Genomic DNA, 16323 nt, shown 5'->3' with positions numbered 1-16323 from the left:
GGATGCTAATTGGGCATGACTGGCAAAAGCACCCCATTGTGACTGGCCCAGAGGCCCCATGCATCCTTGGCATAGACTACCTCAGGAAGAGGGTATTTCAAGGACCCAAAAGGGTACCGGTGGGCTTTTGGTATAGCTGCCTTGGAGACGGAGGAAATTAAACAGCTGTCTACCTTGCCCGGTCTCTCAGAGGACCCTTCTGTTGCGGGGTTGCTGAGGGTCGAAGAACAAGGGGTGCCGATCGCTACCACAGTGGTGCACCGGCGCCAATATCACACCAACCGAGACTCCCTGATTCCCATCCATAAGCTGATTTGTCGACTGGAGAGCGCCAAGGAGTGATCAGCAAGACTCACTCGCCCTTTAACAGTCCCATATGGCCAGTGCAAAAGTCTAATGGAGAGTGGAGACTAACAGCAGACTATTGCAGCCTGAATGAAGTCATGGCGCCGCTGAATGCTGCCGTGCAGCACATGCTAGGACTTCAATATGAACTGGATTCAAAGGCAGCCAAGTGGTATGCAACAACTGATATTGCTTATGTGTTCTTCTCAATCCCTTTGGCGGCAGAGTGCAGGCCACAGTTTGCTTTCACTTGGAGAGACATCCAGTATACTTGGAACCGACTGCCCCAGGGGTGGAAACACAGCCCCACCATTTGCCATGGGCTGATCCAGGCTGCACTGGAACAGGGTGAAGCTCTGGAACATCTGCAATACATTGATGACATCATCGTATGGGGCAACATAGCAGAAGAGGGTTTTGAGAAAGGGAAGAAAATAGTCCAAATCCTTCTGGAGGCCGGTTTTGCCACACAACAAAGTAAGGTCAAGGGACCTGCATAGGAGATCCAGTTTTTAGGAATAAAATGGCAAGATGGATGTCATCAGATCCCAATGGATGTGATCAACAAAACAGCTATGTCTCCAACAACTAGCAAAAAGGAAACACAAGCTTTCTTAGGCATTGTGGGTTTTTGGAGAACGCATATTCCAAGTTACAATCTGATTGTAAGCCCTCTGTATCAAATGACCCGGAAGAAGCAATTTCAAATGGGACCCTGAGCAATGACAAGCCTTTGAACAAATTAAACAGGAGACAGTTCATGCAGCAGCCCTTGGGCCAGTCTGGGCAGGACAAGATGTAAAAAAAAAAAAAAAAAAAAAAAAAAAAAAAAAAGTGCTCTACACCACCACAGCCAGGGAGAATGGCCCTACCTGGAGCCTCTGACAGAAAGCACCAAGGGAGACTCGAGGTCGACCCCTAGGGTTTTGTAGTCAGGGATACAGAGGATACAGAGGACCTAAGGCTTGCTGTACTCCAACTGAAAAAAAGAGATATGGGCAGCATATGAAGGGGTTCGAGCTGTTTTGGAAGTGGTTGGTACTGAAGCGCAGCTCCTCCTGGCACCCCAACTGCCAGTGCTGGGCTGGATGTTCAAAGAGAGGATCCCCTCTACACAACATGCAACTGGTGCTACGTGGAGTAAGAGGGTCGCACTGATTGCACAACAGGCTCAAATAGGAGACCCCAGTTGCCCAGGAATCTTGGAAGTGATCATGGACAGGCCAGAAGGCAAAGATTTCAGAATATCACCAGAGGAGGAGGTGACACAGGCTGAAGAGACCCCACTGTATAACAAACTACCAGAAAATGAGAAACAATATACCCGGTTCACTGATGGATCCTGTCGTATTGTAGGAAAACGTTGGAGGTGGAAAGCTGCTGTATGGAGTCCTATATGATAAGTCACAGAAACTGCTGAAGGAAAAGGTGAATCGAGCCAATTTGCAGAAGTGAAGGCCATCCAGCTAGCTTCAGACATTGCTGACCAAGAAAAGTGGCCAGTGCTGTTTCCATACTGACTCATGGATGGTGGCAAATGTCCTATGGGGGTGGTTACAGCAACGGAAGCAGAGCAACTGGCAGTGCAGTAGTTCTTCGAGAGCTTTAAAAGCTACAGTATCTGAATTGCCTGTAAGGCTTGCTGTGTGTACCAGGTTGTATTAATTCACTCAAAGAGTAAAAAAACTTTGTCATACTTTGAGTACTGTTCACACACATACTGCTTTGAAAGCCTGTCCTGAAACCTGCCTAGGCTGCTTTCTCCACACTGTGGAGATTATAGAAGCATAGGTCAAGAATATTCACTACTACAGGCTTAGACAAATAGCACCTTACTGCAGCTGATCACTGGGAACAACTGACAGGTACTAAACAATTGCATGAGAGAACTGGAATAGAACAGACAGCTGTTGTACTTTGTATGTTCATTAGCACTTGTTACCTAATCTGGTTATCTCAATATTCTTGCCGATATAAATAAAAACAGGCCTTGAAGCACAACTACAGTTTAATTTTTTTAGGGCTAAATCATCTCCTCCATCATATTTGACATACATAGCTGCAAAAAATATAGTCATGGCTGATGACACCTGGTGGCAATGATCACAAAATCTGCATTAGCAATTATTTTGCACAACAGTATAATAACATAATAATTTACTAGCTTCCAAGTATGGTGACCAACGCCTGGGAATCTGAAACCGTCTGAGAGTTTCAGTAAAGAAACTCTACTCACGTACATCATAGGAAATTCTCTTCAAGTAAAGTAGTTCTACTTACTAATTGTAACTTTGTCTTTATCCCCCAGCATGACGTTGTTCGGAGTGAGATCTCGATGAACAATCCTTTTCTGCTTGTGCAAATAACGAAGAGCTAGACAAAGCTTAAAAACAAACAGAAAGAGCCTTACAAAGATTCTTAACTACAACCTAAATAGAGGCACATAAAATTAAATTCATATCTGATATTAGTGCCTGATACAATAACCATTACTTTGTCATTTACTAGCCTAACAAACATAAACGGTGCTACTAATTACATGCAGGAAAGTCCTGGTAACAAAAAAAAAAAATGGAGGCCCTTACTTGGATAAATATATGCCATATTCTTTCTTCGGTAAACTGTTGTTGCTTTTGCTTCAAAGAGTGAAAATGTTCTCCCAATGGCACTCCCTCTATGAGCTCCATGACTATGTACAATCTGTCATCTACATAAAAGAAAATGAATTAATAGAACATCACATTTATACAGAAGGCATTTGAAAATAAAGCATTTGAGGTTAAAATATATTTTAAAAGCTGTTATTTTTTACTTTTTAAAAATTTATTTGTACAGACAAATACATTTTAATCATAGTTCTACTCCTTGTTATTCCATTCTTTCCTCAATTTATATCAGAGCCACTATAAGGAATTCACTGCCTGATAATCACTCAGTGGGCAGGTCTATGTAGTTAACTCTTTATAAAAAGCAAATTAAGACAATATGGCTGAGCAATCTATATCATTCATTCTACTAGTCACTATAGCTTTTCTCCCTACTTAGCATTCCAGTTCTAAATTTTAGATCCTTAACTCTATAGGACGAGAATTATGCTTTCTACATGTTCACATTGCATCTAGTTTTACTGATAGGTAAACAAATTTTTAAAATGGTGAGAGATAATTTTTATATTTTAAAGGAATATAAGCCTATCTGAACTGTAGCAGTTCTTGAAGAAAATATTGCCATTTATTGCTCAAATTTGATACACTCCTTCCAAGCTTTAAGTGCTTTTATTACATATTTCTATTTCTTCATTATATACAATGTGATAATTCTCTGCATTTATACTTACTTTCCAAGAAGGTTCTATAATACCGTACAACATTTGGATGATAAAGCTACAATGAGGAAAGAAATTTAGATGTTTAGAGTAGTTAAACTGATGGCGCAGTATTTATAATGTTTAGCTACGCATTGGAAGGAAGGATTCCACAAGGATTCTACAAACTAGCTTACAAACTGCAGTGCAGCAGACTTTCACTGCTACCCCAAACACAGAGAAGTGTTGCGCATTACTAGAGGAACCAGGAAGAAAATACAGCATGATTCCTATCTACTCTCCCCTTCATAATTGAGAGTAAATGAAGTTTGAATGAAGGCAATTACGCCTGCATCAAAGTATTGGCTTTCTTAGCCTAAGAACACTAATGATCAGACTGGTTTTTTAATTTTCAATTACAAAAAAGGCTATCTTCTCATTGTATTTTAAACCAAAGAATTCATTAAATGGAACAAAGACTCATGAGTTTTCTATCACAATCTTAATTTACAGAATCCCTGAAAAAAGTTCAAATACAGCCAACACAGAAAGTAGGAATCTTTAGTAACAAGCATTTGCACTGCTGCTAACACTACAGTAAGAAGGTTTTCAATATTGACAGCACTCAGGTAAAAGGGGCCAATATTGTACTGATCAGACAAAACCAGTAACAGCAACTGGAAGCCCTGCTATATGAGAACTCACAGTTAATACTGCTAAGAGCAGAATGCCAATGCATGAAACTATAGTCCATGAGGCATACCTGCTCTTTGATGATGGTTAATTCAGAGACAATATTCTTTACACTGCTGTCTCTGTCTTTCTTGTCCTTTCCAAATGCTGGATTGTGTAAATTGACTTCTTTCATTGCCAGGAGATTTTGTCCGTTATGTTTTCTAACCTACGAAAAAGATAAAACCCTTGTAAAATTAATATAGGATGGGGATAGAATGGATATTATTATGACTATCAGATTAGTTATCAGAGTCCAAACCTGTCTCACAAAAGCTACAGTCATAACTTTTTCTGTGTATGATGTGGTCAGCCAAAAGAACTGGAGCCCCACAATACAGGTTAGCAGTACACTGCTGAAATTGCCACAGTGTTTGAAGTAACACTGTGCCCAGTGTTGCCTTTCAGATAAAACATCCTTGAATTTCTGTAGTTTTACACAGATTTGTTAGCCTTTGGAATAGACAGAAATGCTGTTTGTGGAAAGGAATTAAAAGAAAGTAAAACTAGGAAACCTAACAGATACACTGGTCAATCTCATAAATACAAGAGGGGACAAACAAAATCACAGTAAATAGTAACAGCAAGCCCAGATCCATAAAGGCCTTTTTGGACCTGCATTTCCCTACTGAAATTCAAAAGGACGGTAGTGCCCAAAAGAGGTATTAGATCCTCTTTGTGAAGCCTCCCCTCAAACCTGTAAATTAATACCAAAAGGGAAGTTTACCTTATATACATTTCCAAAAGCTCCACTGCCAAGGTGCTCTAAAATTGCATAATTGCCTATATGTTTTGTAGGTGCTTTACTCTGATTCATGCTCTCAATACTTTCAGCAATTTGCTTCAATTCATCCTCCTGGTTATAAATTAAATGACAAATAAATAAATATAAAATATTTCATGCCTTTCTTGTGCTAAGAATGTACAAAGCATACAGCTTCTTAAAGCTATGAAGGTTTTTTATTTACCTTTAATAAATTTAGCTTTGACACCAACTCTTCATAAGCACTGATATCACGCACATAATGTCCAATATCAATGAAGATTTCAAACAAGTCAGTAGGGAAAAGTCTACAAAGGTTTAAATTTTGATATATTTTAGAAACAGTGTACACAGTAGCTATTAATCTACAGCAGAGACTTTTCAATGTTTATTATTACCACTTATTTAGAAGGTTCTAAAGTAATACATTTATTTTTTACTAACCTATTCAGATATTAACCTTCTAACATTGCATACATAGGAGTTAAAGGACCTTTCAAAAGTCAGACTTCAGCCTCCATGGGTTGGGTATTAATATAAATGCCAGTTCTCCAAACAAGTATAAGCCTCTTTAAAGTCAGTGCACTTCCTGAGTTCCCAGTCATTTTCCTATTTTTTTCTTATAGTACTTTATATTATGCTTGCTGTCACTTTATCCAAGTTCCTTCTTGTAATGCATTAAGTGATAGGATTAACATTTGTCTGCATTCAAAGAATCATGACACTCATCTTAGAATTTCTCATCCAAGAAGTCTAGTCTAAAAGATGAAAAAGACTAAGAAAAGCAAAAGCTAACAGATAGTAGGCAATATTTAATTAGTGACAAGCTTAACTGAAGGTCTGTTTCTTTTTAAAGTGGTGGCAGAAGTAGAAATACATAAAATTAAGGCATTTGACAAAATATGAAAGACAGCGAATCAGTCCAGATTTATCACTTTCATAATTTGACATCAACCATGAGCATTCATTACCAACTGGGGCCCTTTCAGTACAAAATTCCCTTTTGTAAAAGTAAAAATAACACAAAAGTTATATTTAGAATTCTAGTAGTTTATGATACAGAATTAAATCATACAGAAACACTACTGACAGGCCAACCTCCTAGGCAGTATGATTACTAGCCTCATCCCACAAATCAAACTGTTAGGTTTTACGTGGCCTTTGTAGTCAACCTGGTGAAACTGTCATCTTACTAGTAAAAATGGGTAATTGATGAAAGGCATTTTCTCCTTATTGATCCAAACCTTTCAGCCACACTCCTAAGTAAACGAGCTTGATGCAGTCATTCCCATGTGAAGGAGTGGAGGGCTCAGAGAAAAAATTTACTGCTCCCAGTTACTTGCTACTATCCAAGGCTGTAACTTGCATCTGCTAATCTTCAGGATAAAAGTATGGTTTATCTCCAACAGTGTTAAATCTGTCCTCAACATATTTAAGACATTGATTCATGGGGGAGGAAGGAGCCCCTACAGAGCCAGGTTCTCTGGCATGCATACAATAGAAGTCCCCACACTGAATATCTGAATCTTGTAGGCTGGTGCTGATGTAATGCAGGAATGGCTATCCGTAGCTGTGGACAGGACAGAAGTTGCCCATTACAATTTCTCCATGTTAAAAATAAATGACATTTAAAAACCATGTCTTTCTGATTGGAGTGACGACTATTGAAAGCTATCCTAAAGGAGCAAAAACATTCTGTTAACATACCTTTTAAAGATATGTCGGTTTCTTTCCGTACTGAAGAGAAATCTCAGGGCTCTGAAAGCATAACACTGCAGTAGGAAAAATACTTAATGACAAATTTATACACAAATTAAAAAGCCACTGATAAACATCAAGGATTCCCCTTGACTTCACACGTCAGTAAACTTCGTACTTAAATGACTAGATAGATTATGTTATTAACCTGATAATGAAGAGAGTAAAAATACATTAAGTTTCTCCTGTATTTTAAAAGTAGGCAGGGCCATTTGGGGGGGGGGGGGGGGTAAAAAAAAAAAAAAGTGAGTAACTATAGCTATAGTACATGCTGAGGAACATCTAAGTCTTAATAATCTCTCTTTATTTGCAGGTAGCTCAAGACTTGAGACCTGCTCTCTTCTCCAATGCTGAAAAAGGTAAATGTAATCAGTGGTTTTGTAATGATGCAGTAGAAACAGCATTTTGCATTTTTTCTGAAGAATGCAGTGTAGAACACCATAAGTTCTAACAGGGGACGAAAAAGAAAAGTGAGAGAGAGAGAGAATGGTCAACTTTTTTTTTTTTTCTTTTTAAATACTAAGTTCATCATATTTATAGAGATTTTTCTGTACCTCAGTTTCTAGCTTTATGTACCTTAGCTTCAATATGATCTCTACTGAAGAAAGTTTATTCTTAAAACAGCCACTGGCAGGTAGTTAATATGTATGCTTTTACGCAACTCATCTTTAATTCCATTTATCAAGAGTCAATAATATGGCACATATATGGCTGACCAAAGATGACTGTATAAAGTAAGCCAAAGGGAAATAAGGTATTGATATCTGAAACAATGCAAATAGTAAATGTCTAACATAATTTAGAATTACTTTATTGCATCAGTGACTAAAACACTACTACAGTCCAGTGAGATAATCCCTATTTAGACAATGGTAACTGTATCTTAGTGATAAATGCAGAATTAATCCCCATGTTAAAAACAAATCTTTCAATATATAGACAATCCATTAAATGAAAAAAATAAAGGCCAAATTCTGCTTTTGAAGGAAGCAGGATACTTGAAATTTCACAGAAAAGGAACACATGTTAATGCTGCTAAGAAGCTGTCTCTTTTACAGACAATGTTTCTTTTTAGTCCAAAGTAAACTCCCCACCACAGGAGAAGGATGGTGTGTTATGATGTCTAACATTGTGCTAAGAATCACAGTCACAACTTAGCTGTCCAAAATAAACAAGACCAGCTGGGCCACAGCCACTACCTTGAAAGTTTTTCATTTTAGAGACTATACATAGACCTTACTGTAGAAAGCCCATCAGTGAAGGGACGTGATAACAGATTAATAATGAGATAAATAGATATTTTAAATGGCAATAATACTTGTCTTTCTCACAGTAGTATTGCGAGATTAATATTTAACATTTGTGATATGCTTCAGTTAAGGCACGCTGATTTTTATATGTGGTATGCATGCAGAATAAATGACTGATATCACTGCCACCCTTGAAGTAACGGAGTATGATGACTAAGGTAGTGTGGTAGAAAGAAGCTGAAAATTTAATCGTTGAAGACACAGACAATAAAGCAGTAAAGAAACCAGACCAGTATTGCGAGAATTCTAAGAAAAATGCCTATGAAATTCAAAAAGGGTATTCCAATAGCTGCAACTGTATTACATAGCAGTAACAATGATAAAGTCAATACAGAGAGCAGTGTGAGAATCTGAACAAGGTTTCATAAAAAAATATCCTTCTTATTGTTTGCCTAAAACAGATTTAGTTTTCATATGTGATCAAGTCCATTATTAATTCACATGGCTTCATGTTTAACACAATTACAGTTGCTTTGTATCTCTTGTGAGTTATTTCCAACACATTCTGCTGGAATCCAAAAATCTCAGTGGGCATAAATTAAGCTCCTTACAGTTGTGTGAGGCAACTGTACTGAGCATATGCTCCAGTTTATTAGACTCCATGTTAGTTTCATATACCCTCTAGGAAGATTTTTATTTATCTCACCCTTAAGCTGATTTAACTGAAGTGCATTATAATGCAGAAGAAAGGTACCTGCTGCACTGAATCTGCACTCCAACCTTATCTAGAAGAGCTGCGGTGAGAAAGATGACACTGTAATGACTTTTTTTTTTTTTTTTTTTTTTTTTTGTGGAAACGCCTTCCCTCACTATCCAGGCATGTCTACCTGATGAGATAGTTGAGTAGCTATGTAGCCATGTTAGTGTAGGGCTATGCCAGAACAAAGACCAGGTGAGATGCACCTATGCCAAGGACCTCCTCACACTTGCCCACGGAAGGGCAACTGGAGCAGCAGCAGTTGTGTTCATCCCTGAACCCCAGACCACTACTTTCCTACAGCTTAGAGAGACACAAACACCATTTCACAGAGGCTGGAGAAGAGCTACCAGATAATTAATTACTACTGATAACTTTTAGCTTAAGTTGACTCAAACCAGTACATTAATGGGGTATTGACATGCAAAACCAAGAGCCATTCTACACTTATCAGCTCTATATTTATCCTACATTTAAATTTGCTCTACTTCATGTGATGTTTTCCTGTATTTTATTTAACAGCCACAGTAAGATGCTCCAGAAAAAAGAAGATATTAGTACAGTATCAAATCTACAGTGAGTTTCAATGAAGACCAAGGCACTAAAAAGAAGATCTGATGCTGGGCAGCCTGAAAAAGAGAGATTATCACAAGAAAAATACTCACTTTCCTTTACACTATATGAGGTGTCAGAAACAAAGTTGATCAGAAGAGAACACCAGAAATTGTGTGACTATTTAACTTTTAGTTCCTGGGCCATTTGTTATTCCTGGTTTTTTTTTTCTCCTTTGAGTAGTATTTTTTTACTGCACTTTAAAATAAACTTTAAAATCATAAAAAAATTCTCAGGGACTGTTTTGGGCTTTCAATGTGCAATGATAATAAAGGGAGTTACCTGTAATAAATTAGCTTTTTCAGTATTCCTTTCTTTGTTTGGTAAAATCAGCTTTGCTATTGTATATATTCCATTTGCCTGGAAACAGAAAAAGGTCAATATTAACAGCACTCCTTTGCACAGAAACCACAAATAAAAACCAATGTTACTTCAGATAAATTAGAAGCTCATATCAATTGACAAGTTCTCAACATCCTACTGCACACCTAAATTTTAAGCTCAAATGACTTAAATGTACATAAGAATGAAATCATCATTACATTTAAACTGATATTACAAAGAGACCTTGTGAACAGATAATGAAGCAATGCTTCTGTCTCTAGAGGTGAAGGAAATTGCAGCAACAGATTTCCTGTCATCATATGGATATTTTGAACTGTCAGGAACCAAAAATCTAGTCACAATACATATAAACTGGAGAAACACCAGAAGAGAGAGCCTGAGGAGTATGTCTGTGCCTTCAGCAGGATTTTGTGAAAATGATACCGTATTTCAGCTTCCATTTTCATGTAACCATACTTGTGTCCTCCATTAATATATCCATTGTGTTGGTTTGACAGATGGGCACTGGTAGATTTAGCTACAGTACTGTTCCCAGTTACTTGACAACCTCCCTGTTAGAGATAACTCTCCTCTTGAGCAGAGTTGAAGGGAATACATATCAGCTCTGCAGAGGCTCTGCTGCAGTTCCTGACATGTTTTCTTAAACTGTTCATGAAGGTAGAGTTGAGCTAAGGTTTTAGGCTGTGCAGTAGAGCCATTGAGTCATAAACACATTCTGGCCTGCTACCAGAACTGCCGCAGACTGCTATAGAGGCTTTAAGTTGAGACAAGGATACAGGATGGACAGGTAAAAGGCAGCTGCAGCAGAAGCAAATGGTTCTCAACTGCCTGAACCAGGAGTTCTTTGGCACTGAATGAGATAAACCTTTAGAGGTCACTTAGCTTGACTTTCTCAGCACATAACTGAAAGAGCTGCAAATCTTCTTCCTCTATCTGTTTTTAATCTAAGTGAGTTCCTTCATCTTGTTCACCATGCAACTCTCAAAGTTATATTAGCACAGAGAAAGAAGCGGGATTTAAAATGAAAGAGGCTGTTGTAGGGTGGAACTGTAGTTGAACATGCTTGAACCTATGTCTTGATCTCAAAGGGGGACATTGGCTGGTGTTTTGACAAAGAGAGAGGTCATTGCCTTTTAACAGGATGAGTGGGGGAAGGAGTTAAACTTGAACCTGCACATCATCCCATCATCATCATCCATTAAAAATTTAAGCAATTTACTGACACCACAGTTATGCACTGCTAGAGCAATGCAGAAAAACTCTATGTTAAAATCAGCCTTTTATTTCCCAAGTCCCCCAGGAGTTACACTGTTTTCAAAATATATCCAATTTAAATAAGTGATATTTGATGAAACCAGACTCAGCCTAAAACATATGCAGATAAAATGTTGTCTAAATCAGTATGGTTTATTGACAATTTTAGTGCTTAAGATAAACAGAAATTTTTTTTTCCTAGACTTACTTCCATTCCTTTCCTCTTAACCAATAGTTTTGAAATATATATGAACTTCTTTCCCAGTCATATTTAAGGCTCTTTGTTCTCTCAGTTCCTCTAGGAATACCTCTAGTTGGGTTTTAAGCTAACTTGAAGGCTTTGATCACTGACTTAACATTTAGAGTATAAGAGCTGGCTACAGCTTCTAGCTAGTATTAATGTCCTATATATTTGTGTCTTTGACTATATCTTGAATACACACCATGGATTTTAAGAATGGTTTCCAGAAGCACAGATTCTAACTGATTTAATTATTACATTGTAAAATGCAGTTTAGAAACACAACCCTGGCGGTGGAGTGCCGGGAAATTATCTCAGAAATACCAAACTCTGAGGAAAAAAGCAATTGTTTGTGAAACAAGAATGCACCAATATTAAGCTGCACAGAGTTTGTTTTAATACAATTAATGAAATTCAGAATTTGTATTTCTCAGCTAATGCTGTGATTACTCTTATATACTATCCTATTTTGAATATGGCAAGAGCATGGCAAGAGGTGCCAACCAAAATGAAACCTGTCTGAATAAAGCTGTTTATTCTCCCAAACAACTAGATACATATGTTGATATCTTTATGTATGTGTCTCTGTGTATAAATGTATAAAAGAAACACAGATACCACGTTACAGAAAGGCATATTTTCCAATCCCTTTCAAATACATTTTGTCTGTTAATTAAATGATGGTGACAAATAAGAACAATTAAGTCAAATTATAAACTATAATGCCTTACTTAACTGAATAAAGTCTTCCTACCTGTACTACCTGGTAAGCGTTAGTCTCATTGAGCACCAATTCAGTAATTGCAGCACAACAAGCTAGAATAAAAATTCAGATGTAACATTTAGGGTCAGATTCATAAAGATATTCAGATAGCATGGTGGGTTAACCTTAGCTAAGGGTAAAATGCCCATCCAGCTGCTCATTCACTCCCCCTCCTTAACAGGACACAGGGAGAAAAGAGGATGGAAAAGCTCATGGGGTCAAGATAAAGACAGGAAGGTCACTTACCAGTTACCATCACAGGCAAAACAGACTTGACTTGGGGAAAAATAATTTAATGTATTGCCAATTAAAATAGATTTTTATAACAAAAGAAACAAAGACAAAAAATTAAAACACTACCTTCCCCCCCACACCATCCTTTTTATCCCCCAGACTCATCTTCACCCCTTCACTCCCGACTCCTCTACCCTCTCCCGCAGCAGCGCTGGAGGGCGGCGGATGAGGGTTACAGTCAGTACACAACAGTTCCACTCTGCTGCTCCTTTCTACTTTTCCCCTGCTCCAGCATGGGTCCTCTCCACATGCTGCAGCGTGAATACCTGCTCCACCTATGTCTCTCCCATGGCCTGCAAGGGAATCTCTGCTCTGGTGCCTAAAGCACTTCCTCCCCCTCCTTCTTTTCTGAGCTTGGTGTTTGCACTGCTGTTTCTCACCCCTTTATTTTTTCTTCTCCTCCTCCGCTTACCCAGCGTTTTTGCCCTTTCTTAATTATGTTTTCACAGATGCACCACCAGCTTCACTGACGGGTTTAGCTTTGGCAAGCAGTGGGTCTGTTGTGAAGCCAGCTGGAACCAGCTGTGTCCAGCACAGGGCAATCCCTTACCTCTTCCCGCAGAGGCCACCTCTGCAGGCCCCCTGCTAACAAAACCTTGCCACCCACACCCAATACAGAAGGCTAAAAATATAAACAAGTACTCAGTCAGAACTAAAAAAAGACCTCTAAGTTCAGTGCTTACTCTTTCTTAGGAGTCCTTAAGGAAGGCAGAAGTAACCCAGAAACATGCTCCATGCTGGCAATACTTTTGGTACTGCAATTTATTTCACATTATCAGCTCTTCAGAGGTAACATTCATGATAAAGTATTCAAAAACACTTATGCATTATGTTACAGCTTTCAGGAAGATACTGCAAAGGCTCATGTAAACCTAGTAAGGATATTTTGCATTGTCCTTCTATAGTCACTGGAAAAAGACATGATGCTCCAGAAGGCATTTCAGAATGGATAGTTGACGTGCTATTGAGAAATCTCCTCTAGAAGGGATTCTCTCCGTAACTACTGAGGAATTCTCACCTGACTGGTAGTCTTTAAAATACCACTTTGAAAGAGTTCCATCATAATCAATTCATGATTGATCTACCATAGTAAATTTGAATAGAGGGAGAATTATGATCAAATTAAAATAATCTCAGTCTAAAAACAAAATTTAAAAATATGTTTGAGATGTTTTTACAGCTGGGAGAAATATATATGATTCGCATGTACTTAATACTTTATCCTTTGCTTCTTTCTAAAAAAAGTGTGCTTTTTGAAAATATGTGCTGATATTGCACATTTAGAAATAAACACAGCTGACTTGGTGCTCCCACTCCCTAAAGCAGGTATAAAAGTTTACAATTTCAATTGTGTAATATTTTGAATCCCTTTGCGCAAGTGTAAGTAAACACATTAACAGAGGATTAGGCCTTATAAACCTACCTGCTTGAAGTGAGAAAATATTTTCTTGCATCTCATCAGGACTCAAATCATCTGACAAATGAATATGTTGGATTCTCCCTGCTGCGTTCGCACTAGATAAAGTTCCAACTGAAGAGCGATCAGAAACAAGATTTCTTTCCCTGGGGGGGGAAAAAAAAAATATCAAATTGCCATGTAAAAAATGGCTTAATATACCTTTGTTAACCATTTCTGATGTTCTGAAAATTTGTTTTTCACTAAATTAGCTAACACATTTTGAAAAAGCAAACAAGCCTTTAAACAAAAAATTCCTTTACCATGTTCATCAATTATATTCACAATTCTAGCTCACTAAATAGGTGTCTGATCAATAGTGAAACTAAGTAGACAGCAATGACATAATCTATTCATTATTTAGTTTATACACTGAAAATATGAAAAACACCTTAAGATAACAGTGAAATATGCATAGCTGAAAAAAAAAAAGTATTACTGTTTATTCATTATGTTCTAAATAGCCTTTTAATTTCTGCAGACACCACATACAGCTCAACAAAACAAAGACCATAGAATCATAGAATGCTTTGGGATGGCAGGGACCTTTAAAGGTCATCTAGTCCAACCCCCTGCAATGGGCAGGGACATCTACAACTAGATCAGGTTGCTCAGAGCCCCATCCAGCCTGGCCTTGAATGTTTCCATGGGTGGGGCATCTACCACCTCTCTGGGCAACCCGTTCCAGTGTTTCACCACCCTCATCGTGAAAAATTTTTTCCTTGTGTTCAGTCTAAATCTACCCTCCTTTAGTTTAAAACCAAAGATGCTAGTTGATAAAACAGGGCTTGGACAAATCTATCTTAAAATATGAAGCAGTCTCATATAATTGCCACAATGTTGAGGACTGAAAACCTACCCCTGTAATATATGAAGGAGCTGCTTGATTCCACCCCAAATTCGGATTTCCACACTAGTCTCAGGGTCTTCACAAACCTGTACCAGAATCCAAACTATACTCCATAGTAGTTTGATATGATCAGAATGGAGTAAGCTGAGCAAGACTGGAACTCCTTCATACATTTTTACTTGCTCTTTGACTTGTGACTCTGCACAGAGGAGGCGTAGCAACTCTGCTGTGAGCCTAAAAAAAAAATCAGCAAGAAAGTTTAATAACAACTCCATCATTACTTTGTATTGTCGGTTAGCAAAGGGAAAAAAAAAAAAAAAACACAGCAAATGTGTAAGAAAGAACAGATACCTCCTGTAAAAAAAGAAATTAAACTGCTTCAGGTCACTGTAAATTGGTTGAAGTCACTGTTTAAAAAAGAAAAAGAAGAAGGTCCAAATTTGTACAAGGGATGAAATTATATTTACGCTGAGTCAGGATGGAGGTGGCCAGGTGGACTGCAGTCATGCATGGTACCACCTTCTTGTTAATGACATTAGTACTACAAGTAGCGCTGACTGCATGAACTTGTAAAGTCCATCTGTGAAATTAGAATAACTCCACAAATAATTGTGATTCTTCTCCAGTATGGTTTGAATATTATGTTTACAAAAGGGATTGGATATATCATTTAAAAGGTGTTTATACAAGATTTTCATTAACTTCACTCCAATTAAGGTGGACTTTCCATAGAAAATATGGTTAGGGATTTCCATTTCCACTTGAAGCAAAAAAGCTGCATGTGTGTTTGATGAAACACATGAATTCAGATTCATATCTGAATTTAAAATTATTCTTAACTAGCACTGAACCTCATCAGCTTCCTCTCTACATTCAAATCCCAGTTTTTATAACAAACTTTTGGTTTACATATAATCTAAATAATTTCAAACCCAGAAACTAAGTAAAATCTTTTGACATATTCAATTTGTTTATCTTTAGGCATATGTAAAATAATTTACACGTGTGAAATAATTAAGCACGAAATTTAAAAAAATCTCTTCAGAATTTTAAATGTGATAGGATAAGTGACATATCATCAAATTTGAAAGTCTTTTGGTTTCTTACTGAAATGCAGATATACTATGCTCAACTAGAAGGCTTAGCTGAGATGAAAGGACATTTAAAGAACTGAAGGAACATTTATGATTTTCTGATTGAAGGGATATGGAGTCTGACCCACCTCAGGCATAAACTACAACAGCTATATTTCTTGCAATTTTTTACTAGTTTATATTGGGCATCCCAGGAACTGTCAGAGTTCAGTGTGCTTTCCATCTAACCACTCAGGTCTGCCAGAAGCAAAGAGGAGATGCACCAAGAAAAGCGATTGCTATGACTTTATGGTAACATTGCAATTTATTTGTACCACACTGTAGGCCGTCAGTGGAGAGAGAAGAGACAGCTTATAGCAAAACTACTAGAAAAGATTTTGCTATATCAATATCTGACTGAAAATACATAGGTATCAGAACTTTACCTTGAGTATATTAAAGTGGCACATTATCTAATTCCTCTAAATAAGCATGTCCCTAATAGTCAAAATATATTTTAACACAA

The 16323-nt window shown here is 37.6% G+C and overlaps 1 protein-coding gene across 1 annotated transcript in view; it reads right to left on the bottom strand.

The window, feature by feature from the left end:
• NEK10 (NIMA related kinase 10) overlaps nt 1–16323 on the bottom strand; it is a gene marked incomplete at both ends in the record, with an annotated part of 103888 nt that overhangs the window by 76838 nt on the left and 10727 nt on the right. The window contains 11 exons of the mRNA XM_082303942.1: nt 2626–2728; nt 2931–3052; nt 3683–3728; nt 4413–4550; nt 5109–5237; nt 5350–5452; nt 6852–6916; nt 9804–9881; nt 12116–12177; nt 13842–13981; nt 14734–14958. Coding sequence (XP_082160068.1) covers nt 2626–2728; nt 2931–3052; nt 3683–3728; nt 4413–4550; nt 5109–5237; nt 5350–5452; nt 6852–6916; nt 9804–9881; nt 12116–12177; nt 13842–13981; nt 14734–14958 — 1211 coding nt within the window. The remainder of the gene's footprint in view (nt 1–2625; nt 2729–2930; nt 3053–3682; nt 3729–4412; nt 4551–5108; nt 5238–5349; nt 5453–6851; nt 6917–9803; nt 9882–12115; nt 12178–13841; nt 13982–14733; nt 14959–16323) is intronic.

This window comes from Platalea leucorodia (assembly GCF_965183815.1).
Source record: "Platalea leucorodia genome assembly, chromosome: 1".
In the NCBI taxonomy this organism is placed as follows: Eukaryota; Metazoa; Chordata; class Aves; order Pelecaniformes; family Threskiornithidae; genus Platalea; species Platalea leucorodia.
This window is presented reverse-complemented; position numbering and strand designations above follow the sequence as displayed.